Source organism: Pseudopipra pipra, chromosome 1 (assembly GCF_036250125.1).
Source record: "Pseudopipra pipra isolate bDixPip1 chromosome 1, bDixPip1.hap1, whole genome shotgun sequence".
Classification (NCBI taxonomy): Eukaryota; Metazoa; Chordata; class Aves; order Passeriformes; family Pipridae; genus Pseudopipra; species Pseudopipra pipra.
Genome location: NC_087549.1, coordinates 65,706,796 through 65,727,747, shown reverse-complemented (window position 1 = coordinate 65,727,747; position 20,952 = coordinate 65,706,796). Strand labels below are relative to the sequence as shown.

At 41.5% G+C, this 20,952-nt stretch overlaps 1 protein-coding gene and 1 long non-coding RNA gene across 23 annotated transcripts in view; one reads left to right on the top strand and one right to left on the bottom strand.

Moving 5' to 3' along the window:
• Positions 1-20,952, top strand: part of LOC135416490 (poly(rC)-binding protein 3-like) — a 503,073-nt gene that overhangs the window by 460,316 nt on the left and 21,805 nt on the right. For 11 of the 22 annotated variants that reach the window (XM_064659812.1, XM_064659768.1, XM_064659776.1 and 8 more), the window contains 6 exons: positions 1,990-2,121; positions 4,796-4,924; positions 7,033-7,176; positions 11,849-11,905; positions 12,392-12,467; positions 14,256-14,308. In XM_064659812.1, the coding sequence (XP_064515882.1) occupies positions 1,990-2,121; positions 4,796-4,924; positions 7,033-7,176; positions 11,849-11,905; positions 12,392-12,467; positions 14,256-14,308 (591 nt within the window). The remainder of the gene's footprint in view (positions 1-1,989; positions 2,122-4,795; positions 4,925-7,032; positions 7,177-11,848; positions 11,906-12,391; positions 12,468-14,255; positions 14,309-20,952) is intronic. The other 11 variants (XM_064659830.1, XM_064659784.1, XM_064659732.1 and 8 more) reach the window with 6 other exon arrangements.
• LOC135416633 (uncharacterized) lies at positions 13,313-20,147 on the bottom strand. The gene is made up of 3 exons (XR_010431629.1): positions 17,779-20,147; positions 17,407-17,528; positions 13,313-16,548 (listed from the first exon to the last, which is right to left on the bottom strand). It is a non-coding gene; the product is annotated as an uncharacterized LOC135416633 (long non-coding RNA).

The window sequence follows — 20,952 nt, the reverse complement described above, 5'->3', positions numbered from 1 at the left end:
CGAGGTCCAGCTCTAGTGTCTGACAGAGCCTTGAGGAGATGGATGCAGTGCCACAGAAAGAGCCCTATTTGGGAGCCTTCAGTTCTGAAGGGGATTTTTTTCTGCTCGTTTCTCTTTTGTCATGTTTTTAGGCTGGGCTGACTCCTTTATGCACTCCACGCTGCTGAGCCTGCATATTTAGATTTTGCTCTTTTTAAATGATGAGGAGAAAATAAAGAGAATACTGGCTTTCAGTTTTTGCAAAGTGCTTTTGAAAGCAGCAAGTGCAGCAAAGGCTTTGAGGCCAGGCCACAGATTGTATGGAGACATTATCAGGGTTGTGCTGTGTGGCTAAAGAGGGTTATTTACCTACATCTGGATGATTGTGTGCCTGCACCTGCCACAAACATGATATAGTGAGATGACATCTTCCAGCTGAAAAATCCGCATGACTTGGCCTTTATTTCAGATACGTGGGTGCTGCAAAATTTTGCTGTCCCTCTCACTTTATTTTGGAATGCAATCTCTCACTGACACAGGCACTAAACAAAATGTGAGTTACTGCTGGCTGGCAGAGGAATGATTGTCATCTGCAGCAGTGCTTCATTCCATGCAAGATTTTTTTTTCTTCTCTTTTAAGCTGAGCAAGGTCATCCCAAGCCATTTCTTGGACAGAAGAATGCTGCCATCAGAGTTGGGGAGGTAGTGTAGTGATCAGTGCTGGTGTTACTGGGCTTCCACACCAGTTCAGTGAGACATGCAGAGTTGCTTGAAGTACTAAGTAGTTTGTTGGATATTTTTTTTAATTTAAGGTCCTGATTGCACAGTATAGGCACTTTTTTTTGTTTTTCTAACAAGTGATAAGTGAGAATGTAGGGAATCATATCAGTTCTGTCTGCTGGAACTCGTGTTGCATCACAAATGAGTTAAATTAGTACAAAATGCACGTTTTCTCATTCCTGTCCAAATCTCTTGGGTAACATTTCTGTGAAAGGTATAATAGCTGTGCCCTGCCACCTCACAGATGGATGAGACAGTCTTTCTAGTTCATAGCTACTGTTACCAAAACACATTGAGATTCTTAGGAGTTGTTGGACAGGTGCCATGCAGCTTGTGGTTTTTTATTTCTGTGATCCTAAGTCCCCTTAACAGCATCCCATTGATCAATGGGAAGATAAGCCTTGTCTTTTCCTCTGTGATGAAGCCTTTAGAGGGATTGTTTTGTATTGCCTAGAAGATTTTCAGCAAAAAAAATATATTTAAAACAGTTTAAACCTTGCAACAAGTAGTATATTGAGATGCTCATGAGAACGTATAGCGTAGTCTCATTGGATAATGAGATACACAGATACATGTTACATTACCTGGATACAGGCAATTGCTGTTCTGCTGAGCATTTTGTACTCTGGTTACATAGCCATGATAGAAAAGATTTTGAAACTGGGTAGCTCTGCAAGTGCTTATGGATCTGCTACAAAAGAGAAATTATATTTAGGGGGCAGCAAAATATTTGTCAAACTAACCTGATTTTCTCTGCTTCATATTATTCACAGGTTCATTGTCATTCCCTTTTTTAATCTTTGTCTTTTGTACCAAATCTGAGAAGAAACTCTGTGAAATGTAAAGACATATCATATAGTATAAACATTCTAATTGAGGTGGTGAAAAAGAGACCAAAACAGGACTTGTGAACACAAAAGCCTCTTTGCCTTTTTCATCTCTTTGGGCTGGTCTAATGACAGATACCACCTCCTCCTCCCTGTCTTGCCCTCTGACCCCACAGCATGGACTTGCAACGCCAAACAGCTGAAGGGTTCCTCTGGCACAAGCCGCTTGTGTGGCTCGTGCTTACGGTGTATCACCACCAGAGCCAGTGGTTTTACCCACCACAAAACAAACTAGAACTGGTTGCACGCTCCCCAGGTCTACATGGGCATTTTCTCTGAGCCCTTCAGTGCTTACCAGGAGTGACAAATCCCCCGCTAACGCTCACTGACATTGTGATTACAGGACATAAACGCTTCAATGACGAACAGCACGGTGACAAGCAAACCGCCCGTAACGCTGCGGCTCGTCGTCCCGGCAAGTCAGTGTGGATCCCTTATAGGAAAAGGAGGTTCCAAAATCAAAGAAATCAGGGAGGTAAGTAGGTCATGGGATGTCTGCTGGGGACACTGGCTAGCTCAGCATCCTACTGCAGCATGCCCTGCCAGCATCACCCACTGCACTTTGCTCATCGCACCAGCATGAGCGTGAGCGAGTGAAAAAACTGTAAAAACCTTGCTGTAGGAGAAGCAGTGGGTCCAGCACAGCTGGACCCTTGTTCTGTCCTTGACACTAAAGACCATGTGTGAAATAGAAAAACAGCTTTACAATACACAAAGCCCTTGATGCACAATTTAGTAAAACAACAGTGACAGAAATGGATCCTCAAGTTTCTCTTCACAGGCCCGTCCCCAGCCATACTCAGGTTATCCCAAGTCAGAGAGTTGCAGCCATTTCCAAATTAGTTACCGTGCTTGCAGACAGAGAAAGACCCAGGTAGCACTGGGAAGTCCAGATTCTGCTTTTTAGAAAAATATGATTTTCAGGCTCCTGTTCTGTTTCTCCCTAGTGTTAATGTGCCACAGGTGAACTGGTTTCATGTATTACAAACACATATTGGGATTTTTTTAATCCAAACTTTAGCTAAGGTATTCACTTAATGTGCTAGCAGCCACTTTTTCCTCTAACCAAAAAATGCAAAAATTATCGTACTTTGCCAGTTTTAATTCTTCCATGCATGACTGTAACAATATGGCACATGCCAAGCCAAGGATTTGGTGTTTGTAATCAGTCATACAAGAAAATTAGGAACATGCTTAGTTATATAGAGAAAATCTGACTTGGAAATTTTAGAAAAGTGGATTATTAGTCTGAAGAAAGTGACAGTATTCCGTCTAAATTTGTATTCATTCCAACAGAGGATGAAGTGTTGAATATTAAGATAACGTGTTGATCCATTTTTTTTATTTGCCTGTGTCAAAAAAAAACACTTTTGACAGGCTTTACGGTGTTCCTTTTTTATCTAAAATGTAGATTCAAGACAGTAGGTTTTATGAAGCTTTAAGTTGATTTTTTAGTTGTATTAAAATTGGAGCAGGCATGAGTGTGAACTGTGTGCTAGTGAGTACTTAGCTCTAGGTTTTGCAGCTTGGATTTTATTTTAAGTATGGGTAACTCCATTGAGAGTACTGAAAGAATGCATTTAGGACATAGGATTTTAAAGGTAAAATTGGTCTGTTGGTTAAATTAAATGACCGAAGTGATTATCCTGGTGAGCATAGTGTCATAAGCAATTACCTTTAGTCTAGTACAAGGAGGTAAAAGGATAGTGTTTGGCCAAATAGGTGTTTTGATAAGGCTAATGTAGCAAGAAGTCACACTGCACATTTTCTTAAGCATAACGGACAAAATATTTTTCATTTTTTCATTTGGTCATGTATGACCAAAAAGACTGGCACTGGAAGCAAATGCATGAATGACTCTGGCAGTCTTTTGTGCTAGATGTACACATACCCAGAAATGTGTGTTAAAAAGCAATTTCATCATCACACAACACACAGAATAGCAGTTGCATGAGGGATGGTCTTTTGTGTTCAGTCGTGCATCCAGAAACAACATGGAGGGTTGCAGTACTATTTTCAAGATAAGATTACAAAAAGAAAAAGAAAAAGAAAGGCATGATGATTGATCAAATTATGGCAAAATTCCAAAGCCTATTACAGAGCAAGGAATTGATATTTTGGCCTTAAAAAGCAGTAGTGAATAGAAGATACAATCAGTAATTTAATCAGTCTTTGGAAAGAAGAATAACATGTGTTGTGTGTAACCAGCAGGAACACAAATTAACTCCTTGCTGACTGACATGAAGTCAGTGGTTACTGAAAATACTTTTTTTTAAAAGCCCCAGATACTGCAGTACAACAACAGTCAGGAATAGATCTTTTTTGCAATATGTGGAAGACCTAACTCAATATCAAATGCCTGAGTTTTTTTCTAGGGATTAAAAAGGTCTTCCATGTTTGTGAAATAATGTCAGCGTTTGTTTTGGTTGCTAGTAGTTTTTTCTTTCTTTGGTTTTTTGTTTGTTTGTTTGGTTGGTTTTTTTTTGGTTTTGGTTTTGTTGGTTTTTTTTGTTAACTAACACACATTAGTGCCAAGATCAAATTTTAAAAAATAAAAAAACTCAAAAGTGTCTCATTACCTCCTTGGGTTCATTAATGAGCTAAAAGTTGATGATATGCATATATTTAATCAACACTAATTATAATTTAGAAGTGGTTCTGTACCATCCTGAAATACAGCATAAGGCAGCCTCAGATTTCAACAAGCAACACAAATCAGCCATCAATAGATTAAAGAGCCATTTATCTGAGACACATTTGATTAGCCAATCTTCTTCAGTTATTGGTATTTTTTTCCTTTCATTTTTTTATTATTGAAAAGTACTTTTTATTTCATGTTTTTAACTTTTTAGTCAGCATTACAACTGTCTGTCTTCAAGAGGGTTAAAAGACTTCTCCTGAAATTCAGGTCACAATTTGATTCATTAACAGCTGCTAAGGACTAATCCTCCTAGGATGGGAGTGCTGGCGAATTGGCTTGAACAGGCAAATCCATGTCCTACCAGACCCCAGTGTGGGGATGAGTTTTACATACACGCTCTACCACGTGTCTAGGAAAGAAAAGACAAAAAGTTTAGAGGTGAATGACTGGGTTTGGAGAGGTGCCATTTCCTCGTGGTGACACTCCCTTTGCTTTGTCTCTGCTCAAGTCCACAGGAGCCCAGGTGCAGGTAGCAGGGGACATGCTGCCGAACTCGACGGAGCGCGCAGTGACTATCTCGGGCACTCCCGACGCCATCATCCAGTGTGTGAAACAGATATGTGTGGTTATGCTGGAGGTGAGTGAGCACTTGGCATTTCACCTCTCACTCGGGAGCTGCTCAAACACAGTATTAATAATTTTCAATTGCCATGGGCTCCCCTGGGGTACTGCCTGCCCTTCCTGTGCTGGGAATTTCCAGAGGGCTCTGTTAGACTGTGCCCTTCTGGGTGTTTGAGATCCTCTCGCAGCAGGGATTAGCAATCAAAGATCAAGGCTGTCATGTCACTGTCAAACAACAGCCAGGTCCAGCACAGAGCTACAGCTGTTCTGAGAGAAATGCATTTTATTCTGATGCAGAATAGGGAAGAAAACCCCTAAGTCTTGTTTAAATAGAAATAATTCTGACTAGTCAGGACAGTCCTTAGGGTCAGGTCATTGCATAAGGCCAGAATGTTTTATTTTGATGACAGGTTTTTTAGCTCTTAGTTTAAATGATACAAAATTAATTTATGTAAAAATCCTCTTGCTGAAAACGCCCATAATTTCATGCAAGTACATTTCTCAACTGAATGGAAATTTGTAAAAAAAAATTTTAGCAAATCAAAATTAAGTATTTTGACCTAGTAATTTTTGACAATGAACGTGAAACATCTCTGCTTTTATCACATTTTCCACTGGAAAATTTTCTGTGGTTTTTAGGTTTGTTTTGCTTTTTACATAATCTAGTCAAGAGCTGTCTCATGGTGACCTCTGACACCCTACTGTTTTGTTATTCTTTAAAGAGGAGAGAAACAGTGGAGTATCTGAGACAGCACTACAGCTATTGGCTGTTCAGAGGTATGCAGTGCATCAAAACGACATAGAGCCTTTGCGTTAAAATGTCATACAGCCTAAATGCAAATAAAAGCATAAAACCCTATAAATCCCCAGTGTTTTACTGGGGAAAACTTACTCTTCCTTCAGTTTTTGCTGGACTACTGTGAGGAAGGCATTTCTGTATAAAAATACAAGAGAATAGAAACTAATATTAAGAAATAATTTTAGTTTCTTAGAAATCTTTTACATGAAGGCAACAGTTACCAGCTTTGTAACTACTGAATGTAGTCTACTGTCTAAGTGACATTGATGGAATAAATAGTTATTTAGTAAAGAAGAAGAGAGAAGCTGCTTCTCAAAATCAGAGAGACACAATCCTATTTCTCCACGGGTAGAGCCACTTTTTAAATAGCCAGCTTTCACTTAAGAGTACTTAATTTTAGGGTTAGGCAAATAGCAAGCAGTACAAAGAGGACACTGACTTAACTGCAGTTTGCTGCTTCAAACATTTAAGAACACATATGGGCTCTAATTTGTTGCATATATTTAATTTGGCAACAGGCACTTTCATTGACATGCAGTAGCTAATTATATGATACCAATTCATGGACACACAAATTGTTGTAACCTTCTCTAGTTGTAGTCAGCACACTGAAATCAGGGTACCATTCTGCTAGGTGTTCCACAGACAGCTTGAAGCCTTTTTTGCAGACACATGCTCTTGCTTTACTTACGAGGATAAAGTTAGCCTCAGTCAGGGGTTTCCCCTTGGGTTCTTGCCTTAGGCTACAGGGAACAGGTCCCCTTTTGATGCATTACAGACCATTGTTACACTCCTGCTGAAGGTGAGAGGATTTTTCTCCAGCCTTCCAGCTCAGTCAGACGAAAGGCCAGGATCAGGCTGATCATTTGCAATGGAACAGCTGACTTAATTGAGTTGGTAAAAAAGAAACCTTGAAGTGTAAGCAGTGTGGGAAGGATTGATAAGCAGGAGATGGGCTTTCTGTTAGCAAAGCAAGAGGCCAGGCTGGACTCTTCCAAAACATTGACAAATTTCAAAATTGTGCCCGTGTTTCCTGAAATGCCTTGGCATGCTTAATTAAGCTTCATAGCTTCATCTGACAGTGGCAGTAGTGAACCACAAGTGTCACCACTGCCTGTTTTGGCTGTGGAGTAGGTCCTCGGCTCTTCCCCTGAAAGCCCAGACAGGAGGCCTCTGGCATTCTTTTGATCTGATGGGGTGGAGGACAGGGTGGGCTGGGTTATCTGCATGCCTTGTTGTCTGAGGTGACCAAAATAAAGAGAGATTTTATTAATACAAGATCTGCCTCATTCTGCATTTTGATTGCTTTGTGTTTTTGTCTGCAGTCCCCACCCAAAGGTGCCACCATCCCCTACCGTCCCAAACCTGCCTCTGCACCTATCATTTTTGCAGGTGGCCAGGTAAGAGCAGACACCATTTTGGCTTCAGCTGGAAACCACACCGTCTTGGCCCAACCTCAGCCAGCGCCTGTTAGTTTTCAACTTTTACTCTTTCTTGCCTGGTATAGTATTGATGTGCTTTGTCTACTCTGCGTGCTTACAGTTTGCAGGATGGGAGAACACTGCATTGCAAACTTGATGCAAAATGTGATGACTGGTATTTTACCAAGATTTAAAATTGAATTCTGTAATTAAGAAAAGTTTGCCCTTCTGTGAATTGGGAGGTGTCCAAATCAGATGCTCACTGAGTGGGACAAATCTCCTTATTGTAGGGTCAGTTTTTTGACTCTTAATTTGTAGCTCCACTAGCAGTATAAGCAGTTTTGTCAGTTTTCAGAGATAATCAAACAGCAGGACATCTCTGCTCATGAAAGGCATAATTTTTCTCTCATAGTTTTCATATTTTTTGGGACCAAATAGTGCGTTTTGCAGTAAAAATTTACACGCGCACAATGTCTGCTGTTTGTAGTCCCTTGGGACCAAGTAGCAATGGGTTTCTGAGGTTGCACGAACTACCTACATGCAAATGTAGACCTTACCAACCACGGCATGCAACAGCCTGATTGATAACATAAGAACAGTGTTCCTGTTTCTTTTTTATGCAAGGAAGTTTTGATGATTCCCCCTTCATGTTAAGCTATATCAGTCAGGATTCTCATCTGCCTTTAGAAACCCATGTGCAATGTGATTCTTCTGTGTCTTTTGGTAATGCTCTGAAATGAGTGTTCAACATGTGGCTGAGACATAGCAGAAATTTCTCTGCCATCATCCATTGCAGGGGGAATGCAGCTGTAATCACTGATAAGCCAGTGATGAGCACAGGTGATAAGTACTCTGGAAAACACCGTGGGAGGCTCACAAGGGAACCTGTATAGCCACCAGACTACGGGCAGTGGTGGAGCAGTGAAATGCTGCAACCCTGTCCAGCTCAAGGGGAAATTGATCCCCTAAACCCAGCCTAAAGGAAGGCAGCCATCTCTCTACTCAGGATTCGCATATGTAAAGCTTCTTTGGAAGTAAGGCACCCCCACCCAGCCAAATTTTTTCCCCATGGTGATGTCAAGACCTATTTTTGAGCAGTTACCCATTTACTCACCTACATGGTGGAACATCTGCAAGCAGGTTCCACCTCCCATCCCATCAGCCCACCTCAGGTCATCACCCTGTTGTGGGGTGTGAGCTGCTGTGACAGCAGCCCTAGAGACCATGTCCCACCCCAGGCAATTTGGAAGTCATATGAGAAGCTGGACACTGGGTTCCTGGTGGGGCCGAGGGCACAAGGTGCTGCTGGTATTATTGGTGTGATGACCTGTGCCACCACAATCTGCTTGTATAAGGAAGCTCCTGCACCTCTCAAGCGAACACCAAAATGCTATTACTTCTGACAAGCCTTTATCATGAGCTTTCTCTGTATTTTTTTGTTTTGGAGTTTTACTTTCTAGTCTGTAAGGATACGTTGTGATGTTTATGCAGATTTTTATAACTTAGGTGTAGTATCTTTCCTCATGTTCAAACCTGCCAATGCTAATTGTCTTCAAAATAAGAAATCTGCTTCCTTAGTTACCGAAGTTGAACTGAAATTTAAAATAGCTTGCCAGAAATTGGTCTATGACTGAAAGTTCAGAATAATTTACTCCATATATATGTTTACACTGCAGTGCTTTCCTTTAAGAAATATGTGTATATGTATGCAGCAACCCATTCTACCAGTATTGTAATTGCTACTGCCATCAAAGACTGTCTGCGTATATGACTACTCAAAAGTATTGAAACTGTTTGCTAGAGTGCTCCAAGCAGTTTGTATAAATAATTGAAAGTATCCTATTTTCTGTTCTTAATACTCTTGTCATCTTCAGTTTTATCAGTTAAAAGAGTGTTCTCACTTTTCTAATGCAACCTTGTTGATGTGAGAAAGAGTGTTAAGAGACAGACACTTTCTCTGTGCTTTGACTTTCTGTGTGCTCTGGCTAAGCAGATTTTTTAAGAAAATGCTTAAGGTGTGTTTGGACATCAGTATGGAAAGACATTTTAACCATGTTTCATAAGTGGAAATAAACACTGAAAATAAAATTTTATCAGCACTGTTAATTACATTCAACCTTTTAGCTGCACTATCAGAAGTTATTTTTCTGTTCTATATTACATCATGGCTGTCTCAAAAGGTTTTGGTTTCTTTAATACTTGCATATCAAGCAACATCAGCAAAATAAAATTTTTAGTTTTCTTTAACAAATTGGGGTTCTTCCACTATAAGTATTGTTTTTAATTCTCTTGTGCTTCTTTGATACTGCATTGCATAAAAAAAACTAAAAGGAAACTGAACACTGCCCTGCTCTGCCCCTTTACCAATACTTAGCATATGCAGTGGTTAAACTGGAAATTTCTACCCAGTGTGCTACATTGGTGTTCAGATGGGTACTCACAGGGTGCAGCTTTGCTTTATGTCCCATAGCAGTTTTATGGTTTAAATTGAGGAAGAGTTGAAGATCGGGTTATCCCTGCTGTTACTTACATCAGTAGGAAAGTTGCCCTTGGCTTTAACATTTCGCTGAGACATGAGCTATGGATTCGTTTCCATCAAAGGACAGATGTCTCAGCAGACTCTCCCAGGCTTGTGCTGAGTGTGCCTCAGCCCCAGAAAGACATGGTTCCCCTGCTAAGGGGTAAAGCTGTCAAAGACTTTTTTCTCAACCTAAATCAATCAAATGACCTTTTGGGAGCCTAAGAAATTAAGAACTTCCTTTTTTTTCTTTTTTTTTTCTTTTTTTTTCTTTTTTTCTGAGAAAGAAAATTCAGGTCCCATATTGTCCATGCTGCTATGATGGTTTTCATTGACAACCAAAGTGACCAAGTAAACCTAGTCCAAGCACTGAATGTTTTTGTTATTTCTCCAGTCTGTTTGCTTTCTTGTATATGTACATGGAAGTATGAGGGAGCGGAATGATAAGGGCTGAATTTCGCTAAGTTCACTGGTGATTTTTGAGAGATTCTTGCTGGTTTGCAGACCACTGCTTGGGAAACAGCCATGTGAAAGATGTTCTCTCAGCTAGGTTAGAAGTAAAGCTGAGACCAGAAAGGACACTTGTGATCCAGCACAGAGGGTCAGACACCAAAGTGGAGTTTCCAAACTTGAGGCTGCTCCTGTGCTTGGCTAAGCACAGAGCCCCCACTCAGCTTGTCCTCATTTGGTAAAACAGTTAAACATGTCTTGTTTGCTTGAACACGTGCTTCCTTTAGACCCACTGATGGCAGTGATCACCTGTTTTGGTGGACTGGAAGCTTGTCTTTTGATACATAAACCCTCATTGATGGCCATCTGGTATAGATGCACATGAATATGTTTGCCCATGAACATCCCATTGAGCCCCACACTTCTGCCTGAAAACTGCTCATGTGCATAATGTTTGCCGGATTATGGCCTGGCTTTATAACTAATTTAAAAACTAAATGAAATGTTTCTTCTCCAGAAGGGAAATTCTGCTGCAGAAATGTGCATCACGCAGTTGAGACATTAAAGGTTTTAATATCCAAACTCCATTAAATGAATTGTTTGATCATTTGCAGAGGATTCATTGCTTTCTAAGAGGCCTTTTGTCAAATAAGCGTTTTGCAAACTAAGCTAATCAGCTCTGTTCCTGCTTATAATTCTCCCACTACAAATATTTATGTTATAATTTGTCCTTCTGTTTTCCTGCCTGTCTAAGCACAAGCACATTAAAATTTTTCTGGCATGCCATACCTTTCAGATACAATAGAAAATCATAAACTCTCTGTAGTTTGTGGGCCACTACAGAGAGCTGAACAGAACCAGCAGAAGAGACAAAGGACTGTGTTAACTGGTGCCAGTTATATCCCTCCTCTCTCACATGCTTTTTTGCCTCCCCTGCATCAGCCCAGTCCTGCCAGAAGTGATGCCAGAAACTATACCCCATGCACTGTTCTTGTGGTGCAGAGTGGCTGAATTTGGAGGGAGGATATTTGTTTTTTTGTGGAAGATAAGACCACCATGCTGGGGGTCTCCATCATGCTCCTATCTCCAGGTTGGCCTGCTGGCCCTGTGCCCTGGCAGTGCAGGACAGGCTGCCATCCAGCACATGTACTCTCATACCCCCTGGCATGGCAGCCTGGAGTGCAAGCCCCATGAGGTGTCCCAGGGCACGTGTTTGCTGGCACTCAGCATCTGTGGCTGTCGATAACCAGAGGAGGTGACTCAGAGCAGACTGGCATGTGTCCATGCACACACATGGCAGTCAGGAGCTGGATGGCAGGGCAGGGCAGGGCATCCACTGGGCACATCTGTCCCCTCTTTGCTGTGCCCCTTGCTGCTTCGGCATCAGCATCTCCCTATGTGCATTGGTGTCACTGGGCAGATGGAGTAGCAGGGAGGGGAAGTGGCCACCCCCTGTGCTCCTTGACCCCCTCATTGTCCTCAGCTCTGAGGTCCTGAGGGTCAAGGTTCTCAGAGCTCAGGCAGCGGCACTGGGCATCCTCTGCATGCAAGGGGTACATGGACAGCCTGACAGAGACCTTTCTGTTCTGTGCCAAGAGTTATCAAGCAGCACAAGACAATTAAACTTCACTCAGTGTTGAAAGCGATGCAGGTAGCCTTTACCTAAGGGGCCAGGAGAAGCTTTTCTGATGAGAACAGGAGCACTGCTTGTCCCACCTGACTAACCTGTGTCTTAACTGTGCTTGTTTTCAGGCATTCACGATTCAGGGGCAGTATGCCATCCCTCATCCAGACGTGAGTCCAGCACATGTAAATTACTCCCTTTTTGTTCCTTTCCCTCTTATTTGTTCTGGGCAGCATTTGCTTTCTACAGGTAGCAATAAAGACACGGCCTAAGGACACCTTTCCTGAACAACACACTGTATAGCCAAGTGTTAGCTCAGCTGCATCTCTTACCTTGTGTAATAATTGCTAGAAAGTACAATGGCCCAGGAACAAATGACAGTTATCTTGGTCTTTTTTCGCATGTGATATATTTGAGTTCTTTTAATATGTAATCCTACAGTAATTAGTTAATATTAACAACAGCCATTACATGTAATAACAGTAGAGATGTCATTTATAACCAGTTTGGGTTTTCTTTTTTTCCTCTACGGTAGACTAGAATGAATTATTAAACCTTTTTTTTTCAATATAATTTTAATTAATCCAGTTTTAGAACATGTAAGATGGTTTCTCTGCTCTGAAATAATTCCATTTGATTGGTTAGTTCTAATTTCCCATCCTGCCCTGCAGTTGACCAAGCTTCACCAGTTGGCTATGCAGCATCCCCCCTTTACTCCCCTTGGGCAGACCACCCCTGGTTTCCCTGGTACGTACCCATGACCCCCTGGGGATGTCCTTCTTCTTAACAGCTTTGTTTCCCGTGGTCATTACATCATTTTAATAATAAATGTGGTCAATGACCAGCAATCCTTCCGTTTTTATACATTAACCTGTCTTCTTCCCCCCCAAACCTCTGTTGCAGTTCCTGTCATCACTACTAAAACATGCTTTGTTTGTTACTTTTATTAATCACAACTGCTTCATTTGTGCCATTGGCTAAAAGCCCTGAGTTTCTTTTGTTCAGTCCTCATAAAGTTATTATGGACCATACAGTATGTACCAGTTGCTTACAAGTGAAGTACTTGGGCATGCTTCTTGTCCAATTTAGTGACATAGTTCAGAAAGAAACAAAAATGGGAAAACTATGTATTCATGGTACAGAAATACCAATTAAAGAAATTATGGCATGCTGAAACTTGAATTCCTGTAGAGCCAAATCTCTTGAGAGCATCTGTAGTCATCACTGCTGGGACAAGTGCCTCACTTCCTACTAGATAACACAGATAGCTACTAAGTGCAATGGCAGTTTAGCTAAGGACTACAAATTTGTTCTATGCTTAATAAAGCTGAGGCTGAATTCTTGATTCAAGAGTGAGAAGTCACTTAACCCTGCAAATAAACATTTTTACTGTGCTTCACGACATACATGCTTGGTACCTAAAAACTTCAGAGAACAGAAGTGCATATGTGCTGGTACATGCTTTGTATGGCAAATAACATTTTATCACATACATCAAATTCCGTGAGCAACTTGTTTGATATTTTTGTAGAATGTGACTTAAGCATATGCAACTCATAATTGAATGTAAACATCAGTAAAATGTAGGCAAGTCACTTTTCTGTAGAGTATTTATTTTCCACCTTTTCTAGTTGGAAATTGGTATTTTTGGCATGTCTGTACAGATAATACAATAAACAGCAAAAAAGAGAACATAAGACATGACATCCAAAATATTCTTTTGTTTCTTTATGATGTATCTGATAAAATACCTACAAGTAATACTAAACTGCCTTTCCTAGCTTTGTATTTTCCTTATTCTTGTCATTAACATGCTGCTCCCCGATCTTTTCCTGGTTATATTTGTGAGATATACGTTTCTGTAATGTCACTGTGTGTTAGAGCAGTAATTCCATTTTTCCTGAGCATTTTCCTTTTGTCCACCCAATTTACAAACAAATGTATGCAGCTTAGAGTATTTCGTCCATTCCCTTCCAAAATTACCCTTCCCAACATTTCTTCAGCAACTAATCCCACATATATAATTTCCAAATTTTCCTAAGTTAGTTTCCTTGTCCTTACTTTGTTATTTTTTTATTTTTCATATCTATGTATTATGTTCTGCTAATTGTTCATTTGACATCCACTTTAATTTTCCATATTCTAGAACTCCTGGTAGACAGGTCAAATTTCAACCATCCATTAATTTCTCAGTTGATGTGTTTAGAACAAACTTTGGAGACTATTTTTAGGGGAAACCCTTCATTTTCTAGAAGCTTTTTATGACCTTGTGGAATCTCATGTAACATTTGTTGCTTTGGTGGGTTAAAGGTTAATTAAAATAATACTCATTTAAAATTAGTCCAGCCCTCAGAGTTTTGCATCCTTTGCTTTCTTTTCTGTTTCACTAGCAGTTCTCTTTTTTTCTTTGCTCCTCTCTTCTCTTTTTTTTTCTCTCCTGCCTTCTGTATGTTTTCTTCTTTAAAATTTCATTTGTTGTGTCTTGCCCTTCTTGCAAACAGCTGGCGTAACATTTTCCCTCTGTCCCCTGAATAGGACTGGATGCCACTACTCCAACCAGTTCCCATGAACTTACTATTCCCAATGATGTAAGTGGACCAATAGTCCGTATCTCTTTCTCTTCTCTCGCTCCTCTGCCACCAGAGGGGAAACCTCCCATCTTTGGCTGATCTGTAAACAGTAGCCCCCAGAATAAACTGTACAGCATTTAGTCTGTTGGGGAGAGGGTGCTTAGAGGTTAGTGAAATGCTGGATGGAAGCAGTGGAAGTGACTGTCCCCTCTCGTGTCAGGTCTCCAGCAACGCTGGGTTGGTTGCCTGATGGTGCTGGTGCCGGGGTGCTTCACCGGCTTCATTAAAGCCTGGGTGCCTGCTGCTTTCCTAGATGAGTTCCCAAAACTCATCTCTCAGGTGGCAGCAGCACGGGTGGTCTCAGCAGAAGGGCTAAAGGGGGTGTAAGAACATGCAGCCCCATGTGCTCTGTGTTGGGCTGGAGTCCTCTGTGCCAGGGAGTGGAGAGCTTGCACCACAATGGCTTGTGCTGTACCAGCCCCCACTGCACCTGCACTTATCCAAGGCATCATTTGTCCTCAGCAAAAAAGCTACTTCGGTTATGTGAAGGTCCAATATAAAGGGTTATTTGAAAAAACAAGGGTTAGAAACGCACCTTCTTCAGCTACTGGGCTGGCTATGATCAACAGGCCCAGTGTCCATGAGCAATATGGTGCTGAACCTTAAAACAGCTACTCAAAAAGCCCAACTGATATACTGTGCATCACGTAAAAATGCCTTCCCCTGTTACTCAATTTCATTGCAAACAGGGTTGGGGTTTTTTTCAGTTTTCATTGCAAATGAGTCATTTGGAAAATGGAAGTTTTCCCCTCTAGTAAAAAAAGCTTTCAAGCATGAGTGGGAACACAAATAGCAATTAGACTATTTAAAAGATACTTACAATATTGTGCAAGCCCTATTAAACTCAGTGGCAATGATTTACAGTAAGAAAAAGATACAGAATAACAAAGAAGCAAAGGTGTGAGTGCTGTGACTTCATAAGCTTTCTGTTACTTAAAAGATGTGATTTATCAGTACCTGCTTTACAACCCAATTTGTTGTATGTTGAGAATTTTATAGGAGCAACCTGTTTGTCCTTACAGTGCAAATTTTTTTAATCTCGCTTTCAGGCAGATCTTGTTCTTGCCATCAGAGATATAAACCCAAGGTCACTCTTTTGACTTCTTTCGAGGTTCATAGCAGAGAAAAAAAGGAGGAAGTTTGCCTCGGGTCCTGTAGTGGAGTAGAAGATTTAAAAAACCCATCAGTTTCTCATGTGGGAGGTGTGAAATGCCCCAGCTCAGCACTGTCAGTGAAAAGCAAACACACGTCCACGCTTTGCTTCTGACAGAAGATTTTTATGGCTACGCCGTGTGAGTCTTGCTGTTGTTGCTAAAGGAGCAAAGTCAAGGCCAAAATGGGGTTAGGCTTAGAAACAGCCTACATGGGCTCTAGAGGTGGTAAGAGGGAGTTCTGATGTTCACGGGGTGTCAAGGTGTGCATTAAAGCACCAAAGGACATTAGTGCTGCCCACCAGTGCTCTGTGCATACCCGTGTCTGTGTGTGCACACTTGGTGTTGCAGTGCCAGCACAGAGGGGAGAACAGGCTCCCATGTCTTATCAGGCATCTGGAACTGCTTGGGAATTTGCAGGGGGACAGCCAGTTTCCCTGTGCATTTCCCCAAGGCATTTGCTCTGCCTGCGCCCCAGCCTATCAGTGGTGCCTTGCCAGGCTGTCCTTGGGCTGCATCAGCAAGAGGGTACCTTCCCTGGGGTCTCCCATTTATAAGGTATCCCATCACAGCTTCAGTAAGGCTGCTCTCCAGGCAGCCCAGTGCCAAAAATTTTATATCAGAAATGGTGTGACCAGCAGGATCAGGGTAGTGATTGTCCCCCTGTACTCAGCACTGGTGAGGCCACGCTGTGCATCATCCTGTGTTGAGTTTGGGTCCCTCAGTTCAGGGAAGACACTGAGGAACTGAAATGTGTCCAGAGAAGGGCAAGGAAGCTGGTGAAGAGTCTGAGCACAAGTCCCATGAGGAGCTGCTGAGGCAGCTGGGGTTGCTTAGCCTGGAGAGAGGAGGCTCAGGAAGGACCTCATTGCTCTCTACAGCTGCTTGAAAGAAGGGTGTAGCCAGGTGGAAGTACTTACTTACTTCCCAAGTAAGTAAGGTTGTGCCAGGGGAGGTTTTAGGTTGGATATTAGGAAAAATTTCTTCACCGAAAGGGTGCTCAGACATGAGAATAGGCTGTCCAGGGAAGTGGTGGAATCATCATCCCTGGAAGTTTTCAAAAGGACAAAAGAAAGAGATCAGGGCAACAGCAGTTGGGTAATTTGTCCTTGCTTTCCCAGTAAGCATCTCCTAGTCCCAGTCTTGATAGACAGGCCATCAGTGTGGTATAATGGTTATTTATCTGATTGAAGGTGAAGGAAGCTGCAGGCCCTGGCACAGAGCTGCAGTGCAGCCCCAGAGTTGCCCATGGCCAGTCCCCCTGCCTGCCCCAACTCCAGGGATTCCCTGTGCTGCACGAGTCCCACAGCTTTCTTGTTTTACGTGCTGATTTGTGTAAAAGTCCAGCACACATGAGAACAACATGAGACTTGCAGATACATGCTTTGCAGCTACTACGGAAGTCAGTGTATATCTACATGGGCTACAACATACTCTTTAAAACCAAGATAATGATAAGCACGTAAAGCCAAAGCCTCAGTGAGAATAAGGAGCTGAGAGTTTAGCCTAGTCTACAGCAAATAGATATTAAAAGCCATTTGCAAATTACCTAGCTTCCTATTGAAATAAATTTTCCTCATTCCCTCTGGCATTAAGGCTGTGACAGAATTTTTTTTTTATGTTATTAATATTTTCTGTAACAACAGTGTCCTGCTTTCTTCATACAGTATGCTGACAGTAGCACCTAACCTGTTGCTTGATAGCAAAGAGATTCTGGAGAATTAAAAAAAAAAATGTTTTACAGAAGGTTATTTTCCACATGCTAAAAGCTGAGGCTTCCTCTCCAAATAATGAATTCAGAAGATTTGACTTTCTAGGGTTTTTTCATAACCTCTGTGTAACTCCAAAAAGAGAACAGAAAGGAAATTTCTCTTGGTCCCTCTCAGAAGTCACTTTGATCCTTACCTAGCATCTCCTTTTGCTCATCAAAACCTCTTACAGGGGCACTTGGTTGCCTTTCTTTCCTTGCTGGGATCTTGATTGTCCTATCACTGCTGCCCAAGTTACTCAATATAAGTGTGTTTCACCTAAATCCGAGAAAAAAGTGGCATTAACAGTGGCAGGTCCTTAAAAGAATGGAAGAAATGGCATCCATGGGTTTAGGGGATTGGACACAGAAAGTAGATGTCTTAAGATTTCATAATTCAATCTTCCACAATGCCCATTGACAATAAATGAACAAACCAATAAAAATTAAACAATCTGTCTGATTAAAAATTGGCCATATTTTGCATATATGTGGGAGAGACAGGGACAAGTAACGGGAAAGCAACTTACCCCTCCAAAAGCACCAAGAAATGTTAAGATCAGTATTCCATAGACAGAAATGCCAGTCCATCCAATTTGGATATGGCTCACTTGAAGAACTGCCTCTATTTCGCCATGGTGCCTTAAATACTTCCCTGCAAATAACAAAGGGGGACCCACATCAGCAAAATTTTCTTGGAAAATACTGAAAATACCCAGTATCAGCTCCACAGGGAGCATGTGGCACTGCCTCTTCCACCAGCAGTCCCTGGAGGACTGAGCTCTCGTCTTTGCAGATTCCCAATCCACTGCCTGCAATGGGGAGAATGGGCACAATCCATTGAGGAGAACATTAGGGCAGTATCCAACCCTAGCTGTGACTTCCAGCGGGGCCACTCACTGCGAACATGTTACAGGAAAAGTACACCTCACCCTCCATACAGCCCTCTTCCAGAAAAGTCCTGAGAACAAGTGCCACGTTCTTACAAAACTAAGATGCTGGCTAAGTCCATCCCTGCCTCAGAAGCTTTCCAGTTGTATGAGAGGATTTAGAATCAATGGTTAGGCAAAGACTTAATAATCAGTACAAGATGTGCCGGGAAAGGTTCTGCAGTAGTGTAAGTCAAAGCACTTCTACTGAAGGCAAGGGATTTCTGGATTCAAGCTCAATAAATTTACCTTACTGCCGACAGCTTCCCATGTAGTAGAGAAATAATGCTCAGAGGAAAAACACAGAATTAACCAGATTCTGTCAGTTAGCAATGCCTATGAGGATAGTTTTTGTATTTTTTAATATGTTTGCACATGGCCTGATTTGCATCTCCGCTTAATCTAAGAAAATGGCATTGGATTCCTCAAGTAGACCTGTCCGAATGAGCTCAAGAATCAGTAGAATGATTTTGCAGACTTAATATGTATCAGAGGCAAAGTGAAACCGTTTATGGGATAAGGCACTGTTTAGCATTGAAAGTAATTTTCCCCAGAACCACCTACTGCTCACTTTAGGGAATGAGATGGAAACTGGTGTTGGGCCCTCAATAAATTGAAATGCACAACAAATATTGAGTTATAAAACCCAATAAGTAATAAGAAGGCTCATTTCTGAACATGGGTTCTCAGTTTTCTATGTCTTCTTGCAAAGTCTGTGAAAATTGTTATAATCCAGATTTTGCATTATCCTAGCAAGGAAAGTGACATTTCTTTTCATTATTTTTGTTTTGTTTTTAAGAGATACAGAGTATTTAAGCATCTTTTTCCAGGCCCTGCTGTAAGTCTGTAAAGAACTGTAATCAAACCTCAGGAGATTATTTCTCCCTATAGAGTACTATGCCCTGGACTTTCTAATTAAAAAACCACAAAACAAAAAAAACTCAAACCTGAAGCTAAGAAAGCTTGTATAGCTTTCTGAAAAGTGATTGAAGAGTCTCATTGATGATGCTCAACTAATGAAGAGGCTTTGCCAAAGCAAATGGACTTGTTCTGTGTTGACAGAGGAGAACCAAGGGAAGCCATGTGTACCTGTGGACAGGTATGGTCAACTGCTCCAGATAGCAGATACCAAGTTGCAGAGGCTAATTCTTTGCCCTTTTTACAAGCATTACATTATAAAAATCCTTTTGCCTTTGAGAAAAGCAAAAGGATTTTTTTTACCAGTATTTAAAAAGAAAGTGATCTCCATGCCACTTCCTGTGGCAATCAATGTTCTGCAGCATTGGACTGTTACTATTAGGCTCTGTCAGTTCTTAAGCATTACAAGAAAGATATCTAGATATATATAGATAGATAGATAGATATAGATATTTAGCAGTTATATTTACCATTGTGGAGAAATAAAAAAAATGGAAGAGAGGGACATGAACCAGAGATGACATAGTGTATTGGGAGAAAATGTCAGGATCAAGAGTTTGGGAGGACTCACAGCAGACTTTTGAGTGCCACTCGTTAAGAGTCCAGACTCCTGATTCAGTCCAGTTTGCACTCGTACCAGCAGAACTTTACTGAAGAACGGAGTAAAGCTAGAAAAAGGCAAAAAGCAGAACCTCTGTTTTACAGTTGTTTGGTTTGGAGTTTTTTTGGCATGAGGAGAAACTGAGGGTAAGGGAAGATGGATGGAAGTGGTATAGAGAAAGTGAAAAGGGAAACATTTTTACCTGGTGCTCACAGTCCAAGAAGGAGGGTACATCAGGTGAAATTTTGAGTTGTGCAAACAAAGGTGATACTTACGACACAGAAGCAAGCTCTGCTCTGTGGCTCTCTCTCATGGCCCTTGGGCAGCAAAAGGAGAAACAAGTTCAAAAAGAAATTGTCAGACACATGAACTATAGAGCATAAAGGCAGAGATGCCAGGTGCTGCTCAGGTATGTAAGCCTTAGGTGGAAATTTGGGATACCAGTGGTAACTTTTTTGAACCCTGGGGAACACCGCTAGTGACAGGCCTCCAACTAGATCCTGTGCCACTGATTACTGTAGTATTATACTATAGTGTATAATGGGCTTTTTAAAATCTATAGTAGGTTTGGCTCCTCTCCCAGGTGGGACAGAGATAGGTGTTTGGATGCAATTTGACATGGTTTTATCTCAAAGCAAGGCTAGGCAGGTGTTTTTATGTGAAACCAAATGTTCGTGGCTTGATTGATCAAAGCTTTTTAGATGAAAACTTCTTCAAGAATTCATCAGCTCTTGATTGTTAAGGTACTGCACAAATTGCAATGTAAGTAACGTGTAATGGGAAAGGCACCCCAGAGAGACCCCCAGCACTGCTGTCCTTCCTGCATGGCAAATGGAGTAGTGTATTCTGCATGAGCAGAATACATGCAGGTTGTGTCATGGATTGCAGAGTGTGTTTAAGCAGCTTGATGTGACAGCAACAAAGGATGACTTTGGAGAGCTTCAGATGAAAGGTTACCAAACCTCTCTTTGAGATGCTTGCATCACCAGTATCCATGACTGGTCTGGACTGAATCCTTACTCCGTAACTCAAAGTCAGCTAGGAGATTGCAAATTCTTTGCACTGACCCACCTGGGTTACAAGCTGGGGGTCACTGGAGGACCTCCAGCACATAGAAGTGGCAGCTTCCTGAATGACCCATTAAGTGCCTTCTCTGTGCTCTGGTTGCTCTCTTGTCCTGCATTACCTTCACTACCTGCAGACCAGTGAGACTGAGGTGTAGGAAGTGGAGGCTTAGGGATCCCTGTGCTACCAAC